General features: G+C 44.0%; 1 protein-coding gene across 1 annotated transcript; it reads right to left on the bottom strand.

The window, feature by feature from the left end:
- Positions 1 to 3424: 3424 nt before the first annotated feature.
- On the bottom strand, positions 3425 to 13970 carry ARHGDIA (Rho GDP dissociation inhibitor alpha). The gene is made up of 6 exons (XM_044672978.1): positions 13887 to 13970; positions 6250 to 6467; positions 5960 to 6043; positions 5572 to 5648; positions 5412 to 5475; positions 3425 to 5056 (listed from the first exon to the last, which is right to left on the bottom strand). The coding sequence occupies exons 2-6, from the start codon at positions 6437 to 6439 to the stop codon at positions 4857 to 4859; spliced, it is 615 nt and encodes a 204-aa protein (XP_044528913.1). The 5' UTR covers positions 6440 to 6467; positions 13887 to 13970; the 3' UTR covers positions 3425 to 4856.
- Between the last annotated feature and the right edge of the window lie 5012 nt (positions 13971 to 18982).

Below are 18982 nucleotides of genomic sequence, written 5' to 3'. Positions count from 1 at the left end.
ACCCCTCTTCTGCCTTGGAACTGGTGCTTAATTTTAAGACTAAAGGAAAAGGTTAAAACACACACACACATAATACCCCTGCACATTTGTCCTATCTTCCCAATGAGGTTTCACATTCCACAAGGATGGGTGTATTTGTATTGTGATGTTTTTCATAGTGTTCTACAATGAGTTGATTTCTTTTTAAACAGACTATTTTATGTTGAATTTTTTTTATTAATAGAATTTATTTCTGGGTATCTTAACCCCCTCCTTTCCTCTCCTCCCCACATCATGGGCATCATCCATCAAATATATTTTACATATATATATACATATATATATGTTATGTCTCTTGTGTTTCTGCTTCTCAGTTCATTCTCTGGAGGTGAACATTCACAAGTTATCCTTCAGATATTAAATCTGTAGGTGTATATAATGTTCTTTTGGTTCTACTTGTTTCAGTCTTCATGATCTCATGTAGTTCTTTCCAAGTTAAAAAAAAAATTACCTGCTCATCTTTTCTCATAGTACAATAGTATTCCATCACAATCATATACCACAGTTTGTTTAGCTATTCCCCAATTGATGGACAGCCCCTAGATTTCTAGTTCTTTTCTTTTTGCCTTGATCTCCTTGAAAAACAGACCTAGCAATGACTTGCTGGATCTAAAGGTCTACAGTATTATTGCTCTCTGGGCATAATTCCAAATCACTTTCCAAAATGGTTGGATCAATTCACAGTTCTACCGATTTTCCACATCTCCTCCAAAACGTTTGTCATTTTAGCCAGTGTAACGGGTGTGAAATGATACCTCATAAATGATAAATGTTTTGGTTTGCATTTCCCTAATCAGTAGTGATTTTAGCGGGCTGTCTTGATTAAAACTTTGATTATTTTCATTTAGTTTGGTGGCAAGGGCTTGAGAAAAGCATTTGTTTTCTTGTGGTTAGGTAGGCAGCATGGTAGAACGAGTGAATAGAATGCTACTTTTGGGAGTTGGGAAGACCTGGGCTTGAATCCCGCCCCAGACACTTACTAGCTATGTGAACATGGACAATTTCTCTGGGCCTCCTCAGCAAAATTTCTACAAATTATGTTGTGTGGATGTATCCATCTATCTTGTGTATACATAGTTTGCATGTTATCTCCCCTACTAGACTGGAAGCTCCTTGTATCCTCATGGCTTAGCACAGTGCCTGGCTCATAGTAGATACTTAAATTAAATATTAAATAATTAAATGATTGATGGTTGACTACTTTATAGGGTTGTTTTGAGGATCAATTAAGAAATTATATGTATTATAAGACTATAGATTTAGAACTGAAAGGGACTTTTGAGATCAAATCCAACCATTCCCTTTAGAGATGAGGAAGCTGAGGCCCAGAGTGACTTCCCTATTTTTGTCAAGACACCCCCATCCCTCCATGACCCCTAAGTTTATAACCTTACCATTGTCCCTTCCCCTTTCCCATTCTTCTTTACCCCAAATACTGAATATTACCAAATCTCGCCATTTCTACCTCCCCATTATTCAGATCTGACTCAGTCTCTCTGCCTACACCCATATCCCTTTAGATTGTCATTAGCCTCCCGATTGCCCTGCCTTGTCTCTTTCCACTCTAGCCCATCCTACACACTGCTCCCAAAGTGATTTTCCTTTAGCAAAGATCTGATCGAGTCACCCCCCTACTCCATCAATTCCAATGGTTTCCTATTCCCTTTAGAATATTTACTCTTGTGCTTAATTTTAAAAACCTTACAAAACGGGGCCCTAACCTCTTTCTAACTTTGACCCTTCCCATCACCCTGCAATCCCCAAACTTGTGATCTAATTTGGTCCTTAATAGGACATCATTCATGTCCTATCTCTGTCTTTTCACTGGCTGAAATGTACTCCTTCCTCACCCATCTCAGAGAAGCCCTCTTCCTCCAAAGCATTATTTCACTTTATGAAGCCTTTCTTGATCTCTCCAAAATCTAGTATATTCCTAAACTATTTTATATTTAACTGCTTCATATTTTATTCATTATACCTTGCTTATAATTATGTGCTTCTCTCTAAACATAAGCACCTTGTAAGTATATATCATGATATATACTTTAGTACCTGCCATTGTAGGCATTTAAAGCTGAATTGGGGGTGAAGAGGGGTGACTAGGAAGCTCAGTGGATTGATAGCCAGGGCAAGAGATGGGAGGTCCTGGGTTTAAATCTGGCCTCAGACTTCCTAGATGTGTGACCCTGGGCAAGTCACTTAACCCCCATTGCCTAGCCCTTACCAGTCTTCTGCCTTGGAACTAATGCACAATGTTTTCTAATAGGTAAGGGTTTAAAAAAAAAATAAAGCAGGGTTTTGGGCCCAAGTTCTGACTTTAAATTCAGAAATTTCCACTACATCTCACTACCTTAGTGAAAAGTATTTTGTGTCCACTACTGTGTATGAGCTACTGTTATGAACTGGTTCATTGAGATGGGGAGTCAAATACTCAGGAATTACTAGTTATACCAGCCTTAAAAGCAACATAAGATGTTAAAGCTTGAAAGGCCTTAACTGATCCTCTAATCCCGTTTCTTCATCATAAACTCCTTACACATCTTCCCAGCATGACCGTAACAAATGCCTTGTTTCATTTGCACCCTACTGACAATTAGCAGTTTTGTACACATTGACTTTCCACCAATATCATGAAACTGCCTGAAGGATGGGCAGCATGCCAACCCAAGGCTGTTTCCTTGAGGCCCCGGCTACTGATCTGGGCTTTGTCACATGCTAAAAGGTTTCTAGTTCCTCCAGCCCAGGGACCCAGTTTTCATTTTTAGCTCACAGCTGCTCCCGAGATAAGGAGTGGGACAAGGAGTGGTTATAACTCTATTCTTTCTGTGCAAACAAGAAAAGCCGATAACCTTGACTGACAAGTACCAGTAGGACTCCCGTCCCCACAGGGGAGATTGCTGTGGGACAGCTGGGCAGCTGACCAGAACAAGCAAGTTGGTGGCCTGGTACTGTGGAGAGAGGCAGGTCAAAGTCAACCGAATGGCACTGCCCCCTTTTGTGGGCCTGGCCCAAGGACCCCAGGAGAGTCTAAGTGGGTATTATTGTTCTAGGCCCATGTTGGCAAAGGTGGGGCACAAATGCCCTTGCAGCAGGAAGGGGGCTGCTCAGTTTCCCCTCTCCACAGGGCCCGAGGACATTTTTTCACATGCCCAGCAGCCAAATGGGAGCATTTCCTTCCTCTGCTGTTTGGGGTAATGCATGGGGTTCACAGCTGACTTGAGGGTACAGGCCCTTATTTTCTGATGTCTGTTTTAATGTCATTCTACCTAAGTTGGTGCTGAGAGAACTGTCTCCTGTTTGCACTGAGGAAGCCTGTACCTGTATCATTGACTGAAACTCTAATCCCATCAGTCCTCACCCCACTGACACTCAGGAAAAAGCAAGATTGTCTATACCGAGAGTTTATTTCCCTAATCTGAAAAGGAGAAGTAGCCAGGCAATTCCAAACCTGTTACCAGGGCCTCAAGAGTTTGTGACATCAAACCAAGAGACTGGTGGCAGCAAAGTGGGAGAGGGAGGGAAAGGGAGGGAGGCACAGGAGCCACAGCTCCCAAATTTGTGTGCACTTGGTCCCATGTCTGTCTTGGCTAGGCCTTATGGGTGAGGGTGGGCCCTACCTGGGGATGGTGGCCCTGGATCCCAAGGGAGAAAGTGGGGCCAGTTGAGCAGGGCCTCAGGTCGGCACAGATCAAGGCAATACATATTGACAGGCCAGGCACAAGATTCCAAGGCAGGGGCTGAGAGCTCCAGCCAGGGACAAGTAAGGCTCAACCATTGGCTTTGTCGTTGGGGGAGGAGGGGTGTTTTTGTTCAAATAGGCCTGGAGACTCCCCAGGTAGGAGAGCTGCCCTGACCACAGAGAAGTGACCAGGACGGGAAAGCCAGAGCTTCCCCAGGGAGTGAAGAAACCCCAATCTTCTGAAGTGTGGGGATGGGGTACGGAGAGAAGGAACAGATTAGAGATTTGGCAGTTTGGCTCTCACCAGTTGGGAGCAGTTCCTGGAGCCCTGGTCTGGAAGGGGGAGTAGGGCTGAGACCCTGGGCAAGCTAGGGAGAAGGGGCAGCAGCACAGACAGACAATGCAAGTCGCTTAATTAGCGAAGGTGGAGGGAAGATGGGGAGAGGGAACCACATGCTCATGCAGACACTGGGGAGCCAGAGGTTAGTGATTGGGGGGAGCGGTTCTCCCCACATAGCACACGTTCCACATGTTAAGGCATCATGGTTATACACGGTTACAGACAGCAATGAATGAACTGACAGGCTCTTGATGGCCACACAAAGGGGGCAGTAGAAGGGCCAGAGGTCTCTTCACTACCCTGATTCTGTGGTGCACCACACCCCCTCCAAGGGGAACAAGACATGATTGGTGGGGCTGCAGCAGCTGAGGGAAGAGAATTTAAATTCCTGTTGAAGCCCAGAACAAAAACCCTTCCCTTTGGCCCAAGGGAAGAATTGGGGTCTTGAAGGAAGGTTAGGCCTTGGCTAAAGCCCCCACCTCCAAGCAAGATACTGGGCTGAAGCAGCAACAGGAAAAACAACGATAACCACCTGGGAGGCTGAGAAGGGGCCCAAGAAGACAAAAATGGGATTCCCTCCCATCCAGAGGCGAAAGACCAGGGGTATGAGAAGACAGGTGGGGGGGGGGGAGAGGGAAGGGGGGAGGATGGGACTCCCCTGTCAGCACTTTGGTATGGGATTAGGGATTGAAAAGGAAAGTGGGATGGGGGCAGGGGATTCAGATTAAGGGTAGGGTTCTCCCGTGGCCACTGTCTGGGGATGCCTCCCTCTCTCCCTCCCTCTCTAGGGCCATAGATTCAGTCCTTCCACTCCTTTTTGATGGTGAGGTTCCATTCCCAGGAGAGGTGATCCGTCTTGTCGTCATCTGTGAATCGGGACTTGATGTTGTAGCTGCCACGAGCCAGCATGCCCTTAGGAGCCTCCTCCACAGGGGTTAGAAATTCATATTCTTCTGCTCGAGGCCCATAACTGCCCACCATGTAGTCAGTTTTGTCAACTGCAGAAAGAGATGAGGTCACACAAAGAAAGCAGGAGTTCCTGCTATAAATCCTATTTCTATCTCCAACCCTGATCTACTCCTTGACCCAGGAACCTGTGAATATGCTAGAAGACAGTGTTTGGCAACATGCATGCAAATTTTTGATAGTGAAGCAGCTGGTTTTTGAAGCACTTATGTGGGAAGAGGAATGGGAAAAGAAACAGGAGAGGTTTATCCTCTCCACACTAAGGAAACTAGATATCCTAGGGAATGTTTTCCTACGAAATCTTTGATTGTCCGTTGTCTCCTGTTCCAGGGGGTTCTGTTGGGTTGAGCTCCCTAGGCCTATGGCATATCCCATTCTCAGACTCACTCTTGACGCCTTTTCTGTAAGTGTGCTGGATGTACTTCATGCCTGATACAATCTCCTTATTCACCTGCAGGGGAAGAAAGCCACTGATGTTACTATGGGCTTTCAATGGAGCTAGCCCAGATTCCTCATCTGGAAGTCTTTCCCAGCCTTTCTGCCTTACCTGGAAAGAGATTTTTATCCGGTATTCCACACCCTCTTTCAGAACAAATGACTGCTTCTTAAAGCTCTCCAGGTCACCTGTTTGGGGAGAACAACAGCTTCAATCATGAATTCCCTTCCTCTATTCCTCTCCTCAGGCACTGTTTCCCAAGGGCCTATCCCAATAGGCCCTGCTCTACAACACTCTTCAATTCTCAACCCACTTATTCACAAACTCTAGATTCTACCAACTTCTAATTGGCTTCAGGCCAGTCTTTCTCTAATTGTATTTTCAACTGGTCACCATCAGAGGGCACCAGGACAGAAGGCAAAGGAAGACTAAAGGTTCTGTCAAGGGTTAAGTGGGAGTCCCCACCCTCATAGTCCTCAGGTTCCCCACTTGTACTCACCAGTAAGATCTAGCTCCAAGGGACCAGGCGAAGTGCTGCACACCAGGGTCAGGCGTGTCACAATGACATTAGGAGTATTGGGATCTGAAGGCATGGAGAGGAAAGTGAGCTAGTTAGAGTACCCTCCCTAGCTTATGCAAGCTGTCCCAGAGACCCAGTTAGAGGACATAAGGCACAGGTTGGTTGCTGTCTGTTGAGCTCTGTCCTCAGGCCTCATAGAAGCTAACTGCCCTAGGCAAACATTCCTCAAACCCTGAACCCTCCCCAGAAGCCTGCAAAGTAGCTCCTACCAGCAGAAACAGTCACACTGCCCAGCAGGGCTTCTTTATACTTCCGAAGGCTCTCATCATCCTTGTCCAACTCCTGGATCTCCTGGATGCTCTTTTGTGCTGGGGGCTTGTAGTTGATGGAGTGTTCATCTTCCTCATTCTCGGCTGCAATCTGAGCCAGCTGCTCTGCTGTAGGTTCTTGTTCTGCCATACTCGACACTTGATTGGGCTTTGAAAACCTGTAGAAGAGGGAAGAAGTTTAGCAGCATAGCCTTGAGATAAGATTGAGGTGAAGGAGAAAGAATGGAGAGAAGAGTGAGGAAGAGAGTAGAGAAGGTCAATAGGATATGGATCAGGGGAAGAAGAAGAGAAAGGGAAAGAAAAAGCACCCCCCACACCCCTTCTGCTCCCACTAATCCTGGCACCAACACAAGGCAGTTTGCAAGGAAAGTTCAGAACCACCACTGCAGCTTTTAGTGGTGGCACTATCAGGACTGATTTCTATTACTCTAGGAGACAGAGTAATAGAACAGGAGAATTATGAAACAACAAGGGCAGGGTATATTTTCTGCCTTGGACCACATTGCAGCAATCACTGTAAGGTACCAAAGCCAAGGTACAAAGTTTTGGCTTAAGTGCTTTGAAAACAGTAGGTACTTAAAAATGGTTATTCCTTGAATTCCTGCTAAGTCCTTGAAAGCTATCCAATCTCTCTCTCCCTTTCATTCCATATAACCCTCCATCATCAACTGATGCAACACAGGACTACATGCAAGCCTGTTCTGGTGCCTTTAGTGCACAGTACAGAAAGGAACTTTTCCTAACCCTGATACTCAGGTCTTGCTCAAAGGACCTCTAGTTTGATAACATCCACCATGGCAACCAGAGCTGTCTCCTATTAAGCATACTACCAAGGTCACTCCAGGCCTCCTTCCCAGAACAAGAGTTGCCAAAGATAGGTTTCCCAACCCTGAACATTCGTCTTTTAAAGAAAAAGCAGAAGAAATTGACTTCCATCTTAGTAGAGTCTGTCCTTATGCTCAGGGGCCCCATCAGAAACCCTGCCCTTGCCCAAGTTTGTCCTGATGTGTCCTGACTCATACATCCTAGATACAGTCTTTAGGAGCTTCATTCTGTCATTGCAGAACAAGAATTCTGCATACACTGATAAAAGATTATAGACAGCAAAGAACCTTTACATCTATTTCTTCCCCAAAGATAGTTTCTCCATCATCACTCTTTATACTTGCACCTACCCACCATAAAGATTTCCTGCACATCTATTACTTCTGAAGGTTCCATGCTTAGACACTGTTTCAGATGCCAACACTGGTTCAACAGTGTCCAAGGCTGCCAAGAGGCTAAAAAGGATAAGAATTGAGAAAAGTTCATGAGATTTGTTGATTAAGAGATCAGGGGAAACTCAGAAGAGTAGATTCAGTTGAATGATATCAAAGGTCAGATTACAGAGAATGAAGAAAACTCGAGGAAAGGAAATGAGAGGAATCCATTGTAGATAGCTTTCTTAAGTTTAGTCATGAAAGGAAGAACTATAGGGCAATAGCTAATAGAGATAGACAGATCAAGTAAGGGTTATCTGAAGATGGATGAGACAGAGGTATGTTTGTAGTCAGTCAGGAAGCAGTTTGTAAACAGGGACAGGTTGAAGATAGGAAAGATAAGAGGGGGCAATCCCCTGGAGATAGGATGGGATGGATCCCTTGTGCTTTTAGAGGGGTTAGCCTAGGCAAGGAGAAGGGCCACTTCTTCATTTGAGACAGAAGTGAAGGAGAAGATAGTAGTGGAAGGGATCTGAGTGATGTGGCAGGAAGAGGAAGAAAAGGGAGCTCTACATTTAAAGTCTCAGTTGAGAGGTGGGGGAAGGGGCAGCCATAAGAGATTTGAAGAAGGATGAAAAGGTTAGAAAAGTCACTGTGGTGAGGGGGCTAGTAAATCATTAGAGAAGGTCTGAGTGCAGATTAAAGGAATAGTGCAATGAGGTCAATAACCTTTTACACTCTCCAACACTAGTCCTGGTCTCAGAGGAGTCCAGTAATAAAGGAAGTATGGGTCTCTAGACCCTAGACAGCCAGTCATTTCCAGGACTAATCCTTATTAAGGCCCCCCCCCCTTTTTTTTTTTTTTTTAAGCCCTTAACTTCTGCGTATTGGCTCCTTGGTGGAAGAGTAGTAAGGGCAATGAGGGTCAAGTGACTTGCCCAGGGTCACATAGCTGGGAAGTGTCTGAGGCAGGATTTGAACCTAGGACCTCTCCTCTCTAGGCCTGACTCGCAATCCACTGAGCTACCCAGCTGTCCCTTAAGGCCCTCTCTTGACAGAGCTAGGGCCCCAAGCTTGTCTAGACTACTAAAGTCATCCTACTAGCTCATTTGAAAGATGACTAAAACTGGGAGATTGGAACCCCTTTGGTCTTTCCAGAGTTCTTCACAGTACTACTCCCAGCTCAACATATTCATCCTGCTCTATTTTTCTCCCATTAAAAAGATTTTCCTTGAAATTTAGCTTCCCATCTTTCTCTAAACTGAAAATGCCTAAAGTTGCCAACTGTCTCTTAATTGTAAAATCCAAGGGCTTTTTCTCAGTCCTTATCCTTGACTGCTCTATAGTTGTTGACACTCCCAATCTTCCTGTTTTCCTGCTCTTGCAGTTTTCTTGATATTACTCTTTCCTAGTTCTCCTACTAGTTTGACTGATCCTTCTAGGTCTGTTTTGCCAAATCAGGTGCCCTCATCATGGATATCCCCTCCCAAAGGTCTGTTCTGGGCTTTCTTCTCTGCCTCCTCTATAGAATCTTTCTTCGTGGTCTCACAAGGTCCCAGTTGGTTCAATTTTCATCTCCATGCAGACTATTCTCAGGCCCTCATATTTATAACTCTAATTTCTCTTGACTTCCAGTCTCCCATCACTAATTGCCTTAGCTTCTCAATCTGCATCCTGTCCCTTAAATAATATCAAACTCAACTTGTCCCTTGACTGTCAATCACCCAGCCTCAGTCATCCTTGACCCCTCACTCTCTCACAGCACACACCTAATTTGGTGCCAAGCCTCCTCCACATTCCTTTCTCTCTTCTGACCCCACCACCACCCTGGCCCTCCCAACCTCACACACATCTCTTCTCACTTCAGTTCCTTTTAACTGAAATGCTACAGTGGTTTTCCTAAAGAACAATTCTGACCACATCAGCCCCATTCACCCTACTCAATAAACTCCACCAGATCCTTATTACCCCCCAGGATCAAAGAAACTGTCTGTTTGGTTTTCTTTCCAGTCTGCTGCTACCTTACTCTCCCCATTACCCCCTACCCCAACCCCTGGGATTCTACAATTTGGTGACACTTGCTGTTTCTTGGCCTTCTTGCTGTTTCTCCCTAATGATCTCTGTCTCTTGACTCCATGCCTTCTCATTGGCTGTCCCCCATTCTTGGAATTCTCTGTCTTCTCACCTCCACTTTCTGGCTTCCTTGGCTTTTGTTCAAAACTCAGCTCAAATCTCACCTTCTCAGAGTGAAGAGAAAGCAGAGTCAGGGAAACAATGTATTCAAGATTGATTATAATGTTGCAAAATCACAAAGAACAAACATAGCCCCAAAGAAAAGATATGATTAGACACCTCAACCCTTCAGAGGGGTGGGAGGTCCATAAATGTGGTACACTGTACACATTTTCATATTTTTAATGTATTATTGATCAGAAATGCTGATTTTTCTCTCTAAATATTGTTATACTGGATGGCTCTTTAAGAAGGGGAGAAATACTAACTAAAATTATGACATCACAAAAACTTTTTAAAAATCCCACTTTGAACTAAGAGGCTCTTTGAGGTTACCTTCTAGTTACACTGTAACTACCTTATGGATACATTTTTTGGTCATATTACATGCTAGACTATGAACTCCCTATTTTGTCTTTCTTTGTATCCCTAGTGCTTAACAGACTTAGAGGCATGTGGTAAATGCTTAATAAATAGCTGGTTTGATTCCCCAACCTACCTGATTGCTCCTCAGTTTCCTTTGCCAGTTTAGCATCTATGTTCTATTCCCCAATTATTTCCTCACCTCCACCCCACCACCAGGCCTGTCTTGGGTTCTCTTTCATTCTCCATCTCAGAAATTTACCTTTTTTGGGGCCGTGGGAGTGGGGGTGTTGAAGACTCTTTTGGCTATGTGATGAAGCCTAATGACTCCTCAGAATAACATACAAAATTACAAAAGAAACCAGTTACATAGAAACAAAGGTATTAAAATATTTTTGATAAACAAAACAAACACAAGTTCATGGATCCCAAGTTAAGAATTTTGCTTTTTCTTGGTGATGTCATCCACTCCAATGATATTATGTCCTGAGGTCTAGCCCTATATTAGCTATTTCTAACCACATGTCCTATAGACATCTTAAACTCAACTTAAATAAAACAGAATTCATAATCTTTCCTCTAAATCCATTCCTCTTCCTAATTTTCCTTTTACTATTGAAGGTACTACCATCATTCTAGACACCCAAATTCACAATCTCAGTCATCCTAAACTCCTTCCTCACCCCATAATTGAAATATGTAAACAACTGCCAAGTCTTGATGATTCTATGACATCTTTATTCTTTTCTCCACACAGAACAGTCCATCACTCTAGTTTGGGGTTTCACTACCTCCTGCCTGAACTACTGCAAATTTTCTGTTTCACCTTTAAAGCCTTTCCCAACCTGGCCCTAACATATCTTTTCAGCCTTGTGAGATATACCCTTTCTCAAACTCTGAAATTCAACCATTTTCTCCCTTTTCTCTATTCCTTGTATATAACACTTCAGCTCCCAAATGCATGCCTTGTTTGCACTGACTGTTCCCCCTACTGGAATGTACTCCCTCATCTCATCTCCAATTCAAAGAACTTCTCTATTTCTTTGAGATATGGCACAAGCACACCACCTTTTCCATGAGGGTGTTACCAAGTTCCTCAACTCACAGGTACGGGTTTTGGGTCCATTAGAACATAAGCTCAAGAGGAGGTATTGTTTCATTTATTTTATTTGCATTCTGCTGTGCCTATAGTAAACACTTACTAAATGCTTGCTATTTAACTAGTCTCTTAATTGGTCTCCTTGCCTCCAATTTCTCTTCTCTACCATTCATAAGCCAAACACCTGCTAAATGTCTATTCATAAAGCAGAACCTGTCCCTGTCACTTCCCTATTCAAGAAGGTCCAGGAGCTCCCTATTTCCACTAGGATAAAATTGCAAATTCCTTTATGTGGAGATTTAAAGTGCTTTACAATCTAGCTACAACATATCTTGTCTATAGTATGGTTCAGCTAAACTGTTCTACTTGCTATTCCCTGTACACAGAACATTCTAATCTTGCCTCTGCTTTGGCACAGGCTGTGCTCCATACTTGGTGCATATTCTCTTAGAATCTCTTAGAAAGGAAAGGCCTGCCTTTCATGCCCCCCTTATATGTATGTGGAAAGGCAGGAGGAAGTTTCCTTTTTTGTCTTTGAAACATCAGTATCTACAAGTGTCAGGCAACATGGAAGTTGTTTAATTAAATAAATGCTTCTTGGGGCAGCTGGGTAGCTCAGTGGACTGAGAGCCAGACCTAGAGATGGGAGGTCCTAGGTTCAAATCTGACCTCAGACACTTCCTAGCTGTGTGACCCTGGGCAATGGGGGTTGACCATTACCTAGCCCTTACCAATCTTCTGGAGGATGGAAGGTAAGGGTTTAAATTTAAAAATAAACAAATAAATGCTTCTTGATTAAAAAATTTCACTGCTCTTCCAACCTAATCCTTCAATGGCATCATCAAGAAACCTATTTAGAATTCACTCATGTTGCATTTGGGTTTGCAGAAATCATGTAAGTTATATGAGATGTGGAGCACAAACAGGGTCAGATTCTAAATCATTATTCTTGGTCATCACTCCCTGAATCTGAGATAAATCTGGAAAGAGAATAAGGTCTTAGGATAACCCCAGGGCTCAGGGCCCAAACTAAGCCCATTTTAAGGACCCATAATTCCATTTTCTTAAATACCCATAAACTGAGCAATTACAGAAAACATGGTTTAGGAATTGGGGAAAGGATAAAGTTTAAGCACAGTTCCTAACATCTCTCAGGGCATAAATTTCAGACCAAAGGTCATAGAAATCAAACAGCTGAGAAATTTTAATATTAAAAATCTAATCTGTAGTATATTTCCTTAGAAACAGTGGGTATAATCACAGACAGCAAGTATTTCTGGTTATAAAGAAATAAAGCAGTAAGGGACTGAAGAAATCTAAACCAAAGGTTCTTAACCAGGGGTCTTATGAAGGTCCATGAATTTTGATGGGGTGGTGGTGGGAATCCTGATTATTTTCACTCACTGAAATTTAGCATCTTCTATGAATGTAGGCAACAAACCATTCTTCTGGGAAGGAGTTCATAAGGTTTCAAAAGATTGCCAAAGGGTCCATGAAATCAAACAAAGGTTAAGAAACCCCTGATTTAGACCAACTACTTTGAAAAAATAAAAGTGAGGAAACTGAGGGCCAGAACTGGTCAGTCAGTTAATAAGCATTTAGGGGCCTATGCCATAGTAGCATGGGTGCTAAGTATCCCCTGGGGATACAAAGAAAAGCAAAAAAAAACAGTCCTAGTCCACAAGGAGCTCACAAATAGGAGGAGCTCACAGATTAAAGATTCAACATCCAGTGGGAGGTTTTACTCTTCCATTACACCATATTGTGCAGCCAGTCTCACTAGGATGCCGTTAGTGGGTGGGTGGCTATGAGAAAGGGGGAAAAATTTTTTTAAGGGCTAAATGGAAACTAAGATTGGATTCTGAAGATGGTCCAAAAGGCCAAGTCTCCGTTTTCCCCTAGGGGGGTCACTTCCTCTTTGGCTTACCCCCGGGCTCCTCTTGCTCCCTCCATTCCAAGGACGGTCACTCTCGGCACGCCGCCTCGCCCCACTTGTTTCCTGCCAGGAGCCGGGGCTTGCTCCTTCGTTCCTGGACCTCCCTGTCCCTGCCTCTGGCTGCCCCATCTCCTTTCCTCTCCTTTCCACGTGGGCGCGGCTCACCTTGGACGCCATCTGTGCCTCTGGCCAGCTCCTGGCTCTCTCTGCCTGCCTGGGCTTCATCTCTGCCTCTTCCCTCTAAGGGGCTCTGCCGGAAGGGATGTGCTGAGGAAGGGGCGGGGATGGTTGGGCAGCTCCCTCCTCCCGCAGTCCCCCACCTTGCTAGGGGGCCAGTAGGAAGCCCCGAGCAGCTGTCACCTCCCCCGTTCCCTGGCGGGTGAGCAGCCCCTCCCGCGGCCTCCACCAGGGCGGATGGCCCCCAGTCCCTGCGTGAAGGGAGCTTTCTCCGCCGCCGCCGCCGCCTCCCAGCAGGGCTGGGAAACAAAATTCCAGAGGCCCCCTCCACCCCGGGTTAAGGCCCGGGTCCCCGAGGCGAGACGTCGCGCCCACCACGGGGGCGGCAGGAACAAAGGCAGCAGCAGTGGCTGCAGCGGCCGCGACAGTGGCTCCACCCTGATGTCCCTTCCAAGCAGCCGGTGGCGGCGACTTTTCCCTCCTTGTCCCACCCTCCTGGGAAAGTCTGGAAGCGCGGCGGCGGTTACGGGACGGAGGGCGCAACCCCCCCAAATCCCGGTCACTCACTCACCGATGGGTTCGATACGTTCGCTGCGTCCGCCGCCTCTGGCGCTCCCTCCCACACTAAAGACGAACGGAGTCAACCGGCTCCACCCCGCCCGCGCGCCCCCTCCAGTCTCTTCCGGGGTCACGCGACTTCCGCTTGCCAGCCTCTAGGCGATAACTGGTGGGCCGCTAGTCCCTGCGCAAGCGCCCCGACTACTTTTCCCTTCCTCCCCCCCCCACCCCCCCAGTGGGACGAGGCGCAACGAGGTGTAGGCGAGAAGAGCCAAAGCTGCTCTTCCTCCTTCGGCTTCCACCTACCCAGGGGTGGGAGGATGGCCATAGAGAAGGCCCCTGAAGGAAAGAGAGGAGTCTGCGCCCGGCCATCTTGCTGAGGGTCGCGGCGGAGGGACTTATTTGGAGGCCTGCCAGGCTAGCCCCGGATTGAGGGAGTCTGTGCATGGCCTGTAGGGTCCCTGGGTATCTAGCCCTAAGGCCGTCGCTTTCCCCAGAGAATCGCCCGTGGGGCGAGTCTGGGATGCGGTAGGTCCAAACGCCTTTCCTTGTTTCCATGGAAACCGGTCGCACCCAGAGGGGAACCCGGAGAGCCTGGAGAGGTGTGTGACATCCGCCAGAGGGGCGGTGGTAGAACCTGCGTGGGGAGGCTCGAGACCGAGTTCTCGCCTTGTCTTCCCCCGCCTTTCCGTGAACTGGAGCAGCCTTATATAATAATAATAATAATAATAATAATAATAATAATAATAATAATAATAATAATAGCAGCTAGCATTTGTACAGCGCTTTATAAATAACATTCTTTATAGAGCACTTTAATAACAACCAATATTTACCTCCTTAAGGTTTGCAAAATACTCCGCATTTATTACTTCATTTGCTCCTTAATACTGAGGTAATATCCATGTCTTACTGATGAGGAAATTCAGGCTGAGTGAGTTTAAGTGATTTGCCCACTCACAACTAGTAAGTGTCTGAAGCAGGATTTGAACTCCAATCTCCATTTCATCATTTAGTTCCTGTGAGTAGCCGATGGATCATTTTATTTATCAAATACCTAATAAACTCTGCTTTGTGAGAGGCATCAAGATGCTATGCTGAATAGAAGACTAACAGCCTACGTAGTTAGGAAGACCTGGGTTCAATCAAATCTTGCTTCTGCCATAAATTAGCTAAGGGATTTAGCATCTCGGTGCCCCCAGAGAATTTTAAAAGTTACAGATTAGTTATCTGCATTGGGTGGATGAAATTTCTATACCAAGAGTCCACAGTGTTGAAATTAGAGATAAAAAAAAAAAAGTGCTGGAGACTAAGATAGGCATTGGATAAGATATGAAGATAAAATAAACCACAAGTTGCTGCTGGTTAGGAGATATTGAAACAAGTACACTAATATCTATAATGTAAATTAGAATATAAATGTGTAATGTAAAGCCCAATGGAACTGCTCCTTGGCTACGGGAGGGGGGTGGGAGGAGGAAGGGAAAGAACATGAATCATGTAACCATGGAAAAATATTCTAAATTAAATAAAAATTTTCAAATTAAAAAAAGAATATAAATGTGTAGAGGGAAGGATACTACATCATTTTTGATTTCTGAATCTAAAGGTCCAAGTTAAAAATCACAAAAATGCTGAATTTCTAGGAATTTGGGCTATGGCTGCTCCCTGGAACCCACCTAAAGGTTATACGACAGATTACCAGCTGATTTCCACTTAGCTATGATGATGTTCCACTCGGTGTATAAACACCCATATAACCCCACTAGGGTTTTTCTACAAGACTTTATTATAAGAACACACATTTAGGACAGAACAATGTCTGACAGTAAAACAGTGCTTGTTGGTTGAGTATATAGTGACAAACTAAATTAAATTTAAATCATATTAACCACAGTTTTAAAGACTACCAAAAAGTTGAATGTTTACTCAAAATTCTTGGGACACTAGTGTCTTTTTATAATACTCTTCTGGCATCATTCATATTTTTGTTCCCTAAAGTACCAAAATCTTTGCTTTGGGGCAACTAAGTGGCTCAATGGGCAGAAAGCCAGGTTTGGAGTTAGGAGGTCCTGAGTTCAACTGTGGCCTCAGACACTTCCTAGCTGTGACCCTGGGTAAGTCACTTAACCCCAATTGCCTCACCCTTATCACCCTTCTGCCTTAAGTATTTGCATTCTTCTGAAATACTGATGTGGATCTGAAATTCCACTGTTTGCCAGTTTCTCCAGACCTCGATTGTTGTTTTATTGTGCTTTAGTTTAAGACTTTTGTTTTTATACTAGTCTAACATTAAAGAACCAAGTACACCCACTCTCTTCTCCACTAATGGGTCCTTCTGCTCCGGCAGACACACAGTCACTCCTGTGTCAGAGAGTAGTTAGATCTTCAACTCACCATAGCTACACACAGAGATGGTCATTATCTTTGATCTTGCCATCACCCACAAGTGTTCTATATCTTTGTTCATAAACTTTGAAATTCCTTCATTTAATCATAATCTGTTGTCATCCCACCTCTCACTATTCCTTGCAACTTCAAACTCTGTTCTTTGTCCTCACCTTAACCTTCAAAACCTTCTATTCTTTTCCTTAGGCACTGCACAGCTCTGAAGAGAGTATAGATTCTCTTCCTTTCCCCACCTTAATGAACCAGTTCAATTCTACATTATCTTCTTTTGAGTCTCCTGCTGATTTGTCCTGTCAAAGATCTTGTTGCTCCAAACTCCAGCCTTGGAGTATTCCCACCATTCACTGCCTTTGTTCCTACTAAAGGCTCTGCAAAACGAAGCTGGAGAAAAATCATGAAACTTTGCTGACTAGGTCCATTAAAAGTTTATGTTGGAGCAGCTGAGTGGCTCAATGGAATGAAAACCAGGTCTAGAGACAGGAGGTCCGGGGTTAAAATCTGGCCTCAAACACTTCTTAGCTATGTGATCCTGGGCAAGTCACTTTACCCCCATTGCCTAGCCCTCACCACTCTTCTGCCTCAGAACCAATACACAGTACTGATTCTAAGGCTGAAGATAAGGGTTTAAAAAAAAAAGTTTCTGTTGCATAATCTCAACTGGACCTTCATTAAGGCACCCTAATTAATTCACTATTCCACTTGCCATAGGGCTTATTCCATTCCACCCAGACTTCTTCAGCAGATTGCCCTCTCTCTCACTAATCTTCATTTGAACCCTATCTACTGGTCACTTCTCTACCCTTATAAATGTGTACATGTCTCTGTCATCCTTGAAAAACCCTCACTTGAACTATCTATCCTCGATAGCTATCATCCTATATCCCTCCTCTTATGGCTAACCTTGAGAAAGCAATCAATAATAGGTGCCTCTACTTACTTTTTTCTCATTTTCCTTAATTTCCCTCATTCTAGTTTCAATTTTGTTGTTCAACCAACACTGTTTTCTTCAAAGTTACCAATGATTTTTTTTTAACCCTTACCTTCCATCTAAGAATTATTACTGTATATTTGTTCCAAAGCAGAAGAGCAGAAAGGGCTAGGCAATGAGAGTTAAGTGACTTACCCAGGGTCACACAGCTAGGAAGTATCTGGGGCCAGATTTGAATCCAGGACCTCCTATTTCTGGACCTGGCTGTCAAGCCACTGAGTTCTACTTACCCCAAACAATGATTCCTTAATTGCCCAAACCAATTGCCTTTTCTCAATCCTCATCATTCTTGATTTCTCTGTAGTCTTTGACATTATTGATCACCTTCTTGTTATTTTCTTTGGGTTTTCATGACACTGCTTTCTCCTTATTCTCTTTTATGTTTGATCATTCCTTTGCCCCTTTTGCTGGATCTTTATTCTCGTAGTATCTATTAACTATGTCCCTCAAAGCTCTGACTTGGGTCCTCTTCTTCTATATTATTTAATTTATAATATTATTCCCTTCCATTATTTCAGTTGTCATTTCTATACAAATGATCCTTAGCTCTACTTGTTTAGGCCCAACCTCTCTCCTAACCTATAGTTTATATCTCCAATTGCCTTTTAGACATCTCAAACTGAAGGTCTAGTAGACATCTTTTTTTTTCTTGTATGCATGATTTTAAAATTTTTATTATTATTTTAAAATTTTTATTTATTTTAAAATATTTTTCCATGGTTACATGATTAATGTTCTTTCCTTCCCTTCTTTCCTCCTTCCTCCCAAAGATGACAAGCAATCCCACTGGGTTATACACATGTTATCACTCAATACGTATTTCCATATTATTCATTTTTATAATAGAGTAATCTTTTTTTAAAACATTTATTAATATTCATTTTTGACCTGTTTACATGCTTCATACCCCTACTTTCCTCTCCCCCCCCCCCCCATGGCCGACGCACATTTCCACTAGTTGTAACTTATGTCCTTGTTCAGGGCCTATTTCCATATTGTTGTTAGTTGCATTGGTGTGGTCGTTTCGAGTCTACATCCCCAATCATGTCTGCCTCAGCCCATGCATTCAAGCAATTATTTATCTTCTATGTTTCCTCTCCTGCAGATCTTCCTCTGAATGTGGGTAGCGTTCTTTACCATACATCCCTCAGAGCTGTCTTGTGTCATTGCATTGCTGCTGGTACAGAAGTCCATTACATTTGATTTTACCATAGAATATCAGTCTCTGTGTATAGTGTTCTTCTGGCTCTGCTCCTCTCACTCTGCATCAGTTCCTAGAGGTCTTTCCAGTTCACCTGGAACTCCTCCAGTTTATTATTCCTTTTAGCACAATAGTATTCCATCACCAGCATATACCACAGTTTGTTCAGCCATTCCCCAATTGAAGGACATACCCTCATTTTCCTCATTTTCCAGTTTTTTGCCACCACAAAAAGCACAGCTATAAATATTTTCCTACAAGTCTGTTTATCTATGATCTCTTTGGGGTACAAACCCAGCAATGGTATGGCTGGATCAAAGGGCAGGCATTCTTTTATAGCCCTTTGAGCATAATTCCAAATTGCCAGCCAGAATGGTTGGATCAGTTCACAACTCCACCAGCAATGCATTAATGTCCCAATTTTGCCACATCCCCTCCAGCATTCATTACTCTCCCCTTCTTTCATTTTAGCCAATCTGCTAGGTGTGAGGTGATACCTCAGAGTTGTTTT

Source organism: Gracilinanus agilis, chromosome 4 (genome assembly GCF_016433145.1).
Source record: "Gracilinanus agilis isolate LMUSP501 chromosome 4, AgileGrace, whole genome shotgun sequence".
Classification (NCBI taxonomy): Eukaryota; Metazoa; Chordata; class Mammalia; order Didelphimorphia; family Didelphidae; genus Gracilinanus; species Gracilinanus agilis.
This window is presented reverse-complemented; position numbering and strand designations above follow the sequence as displayed.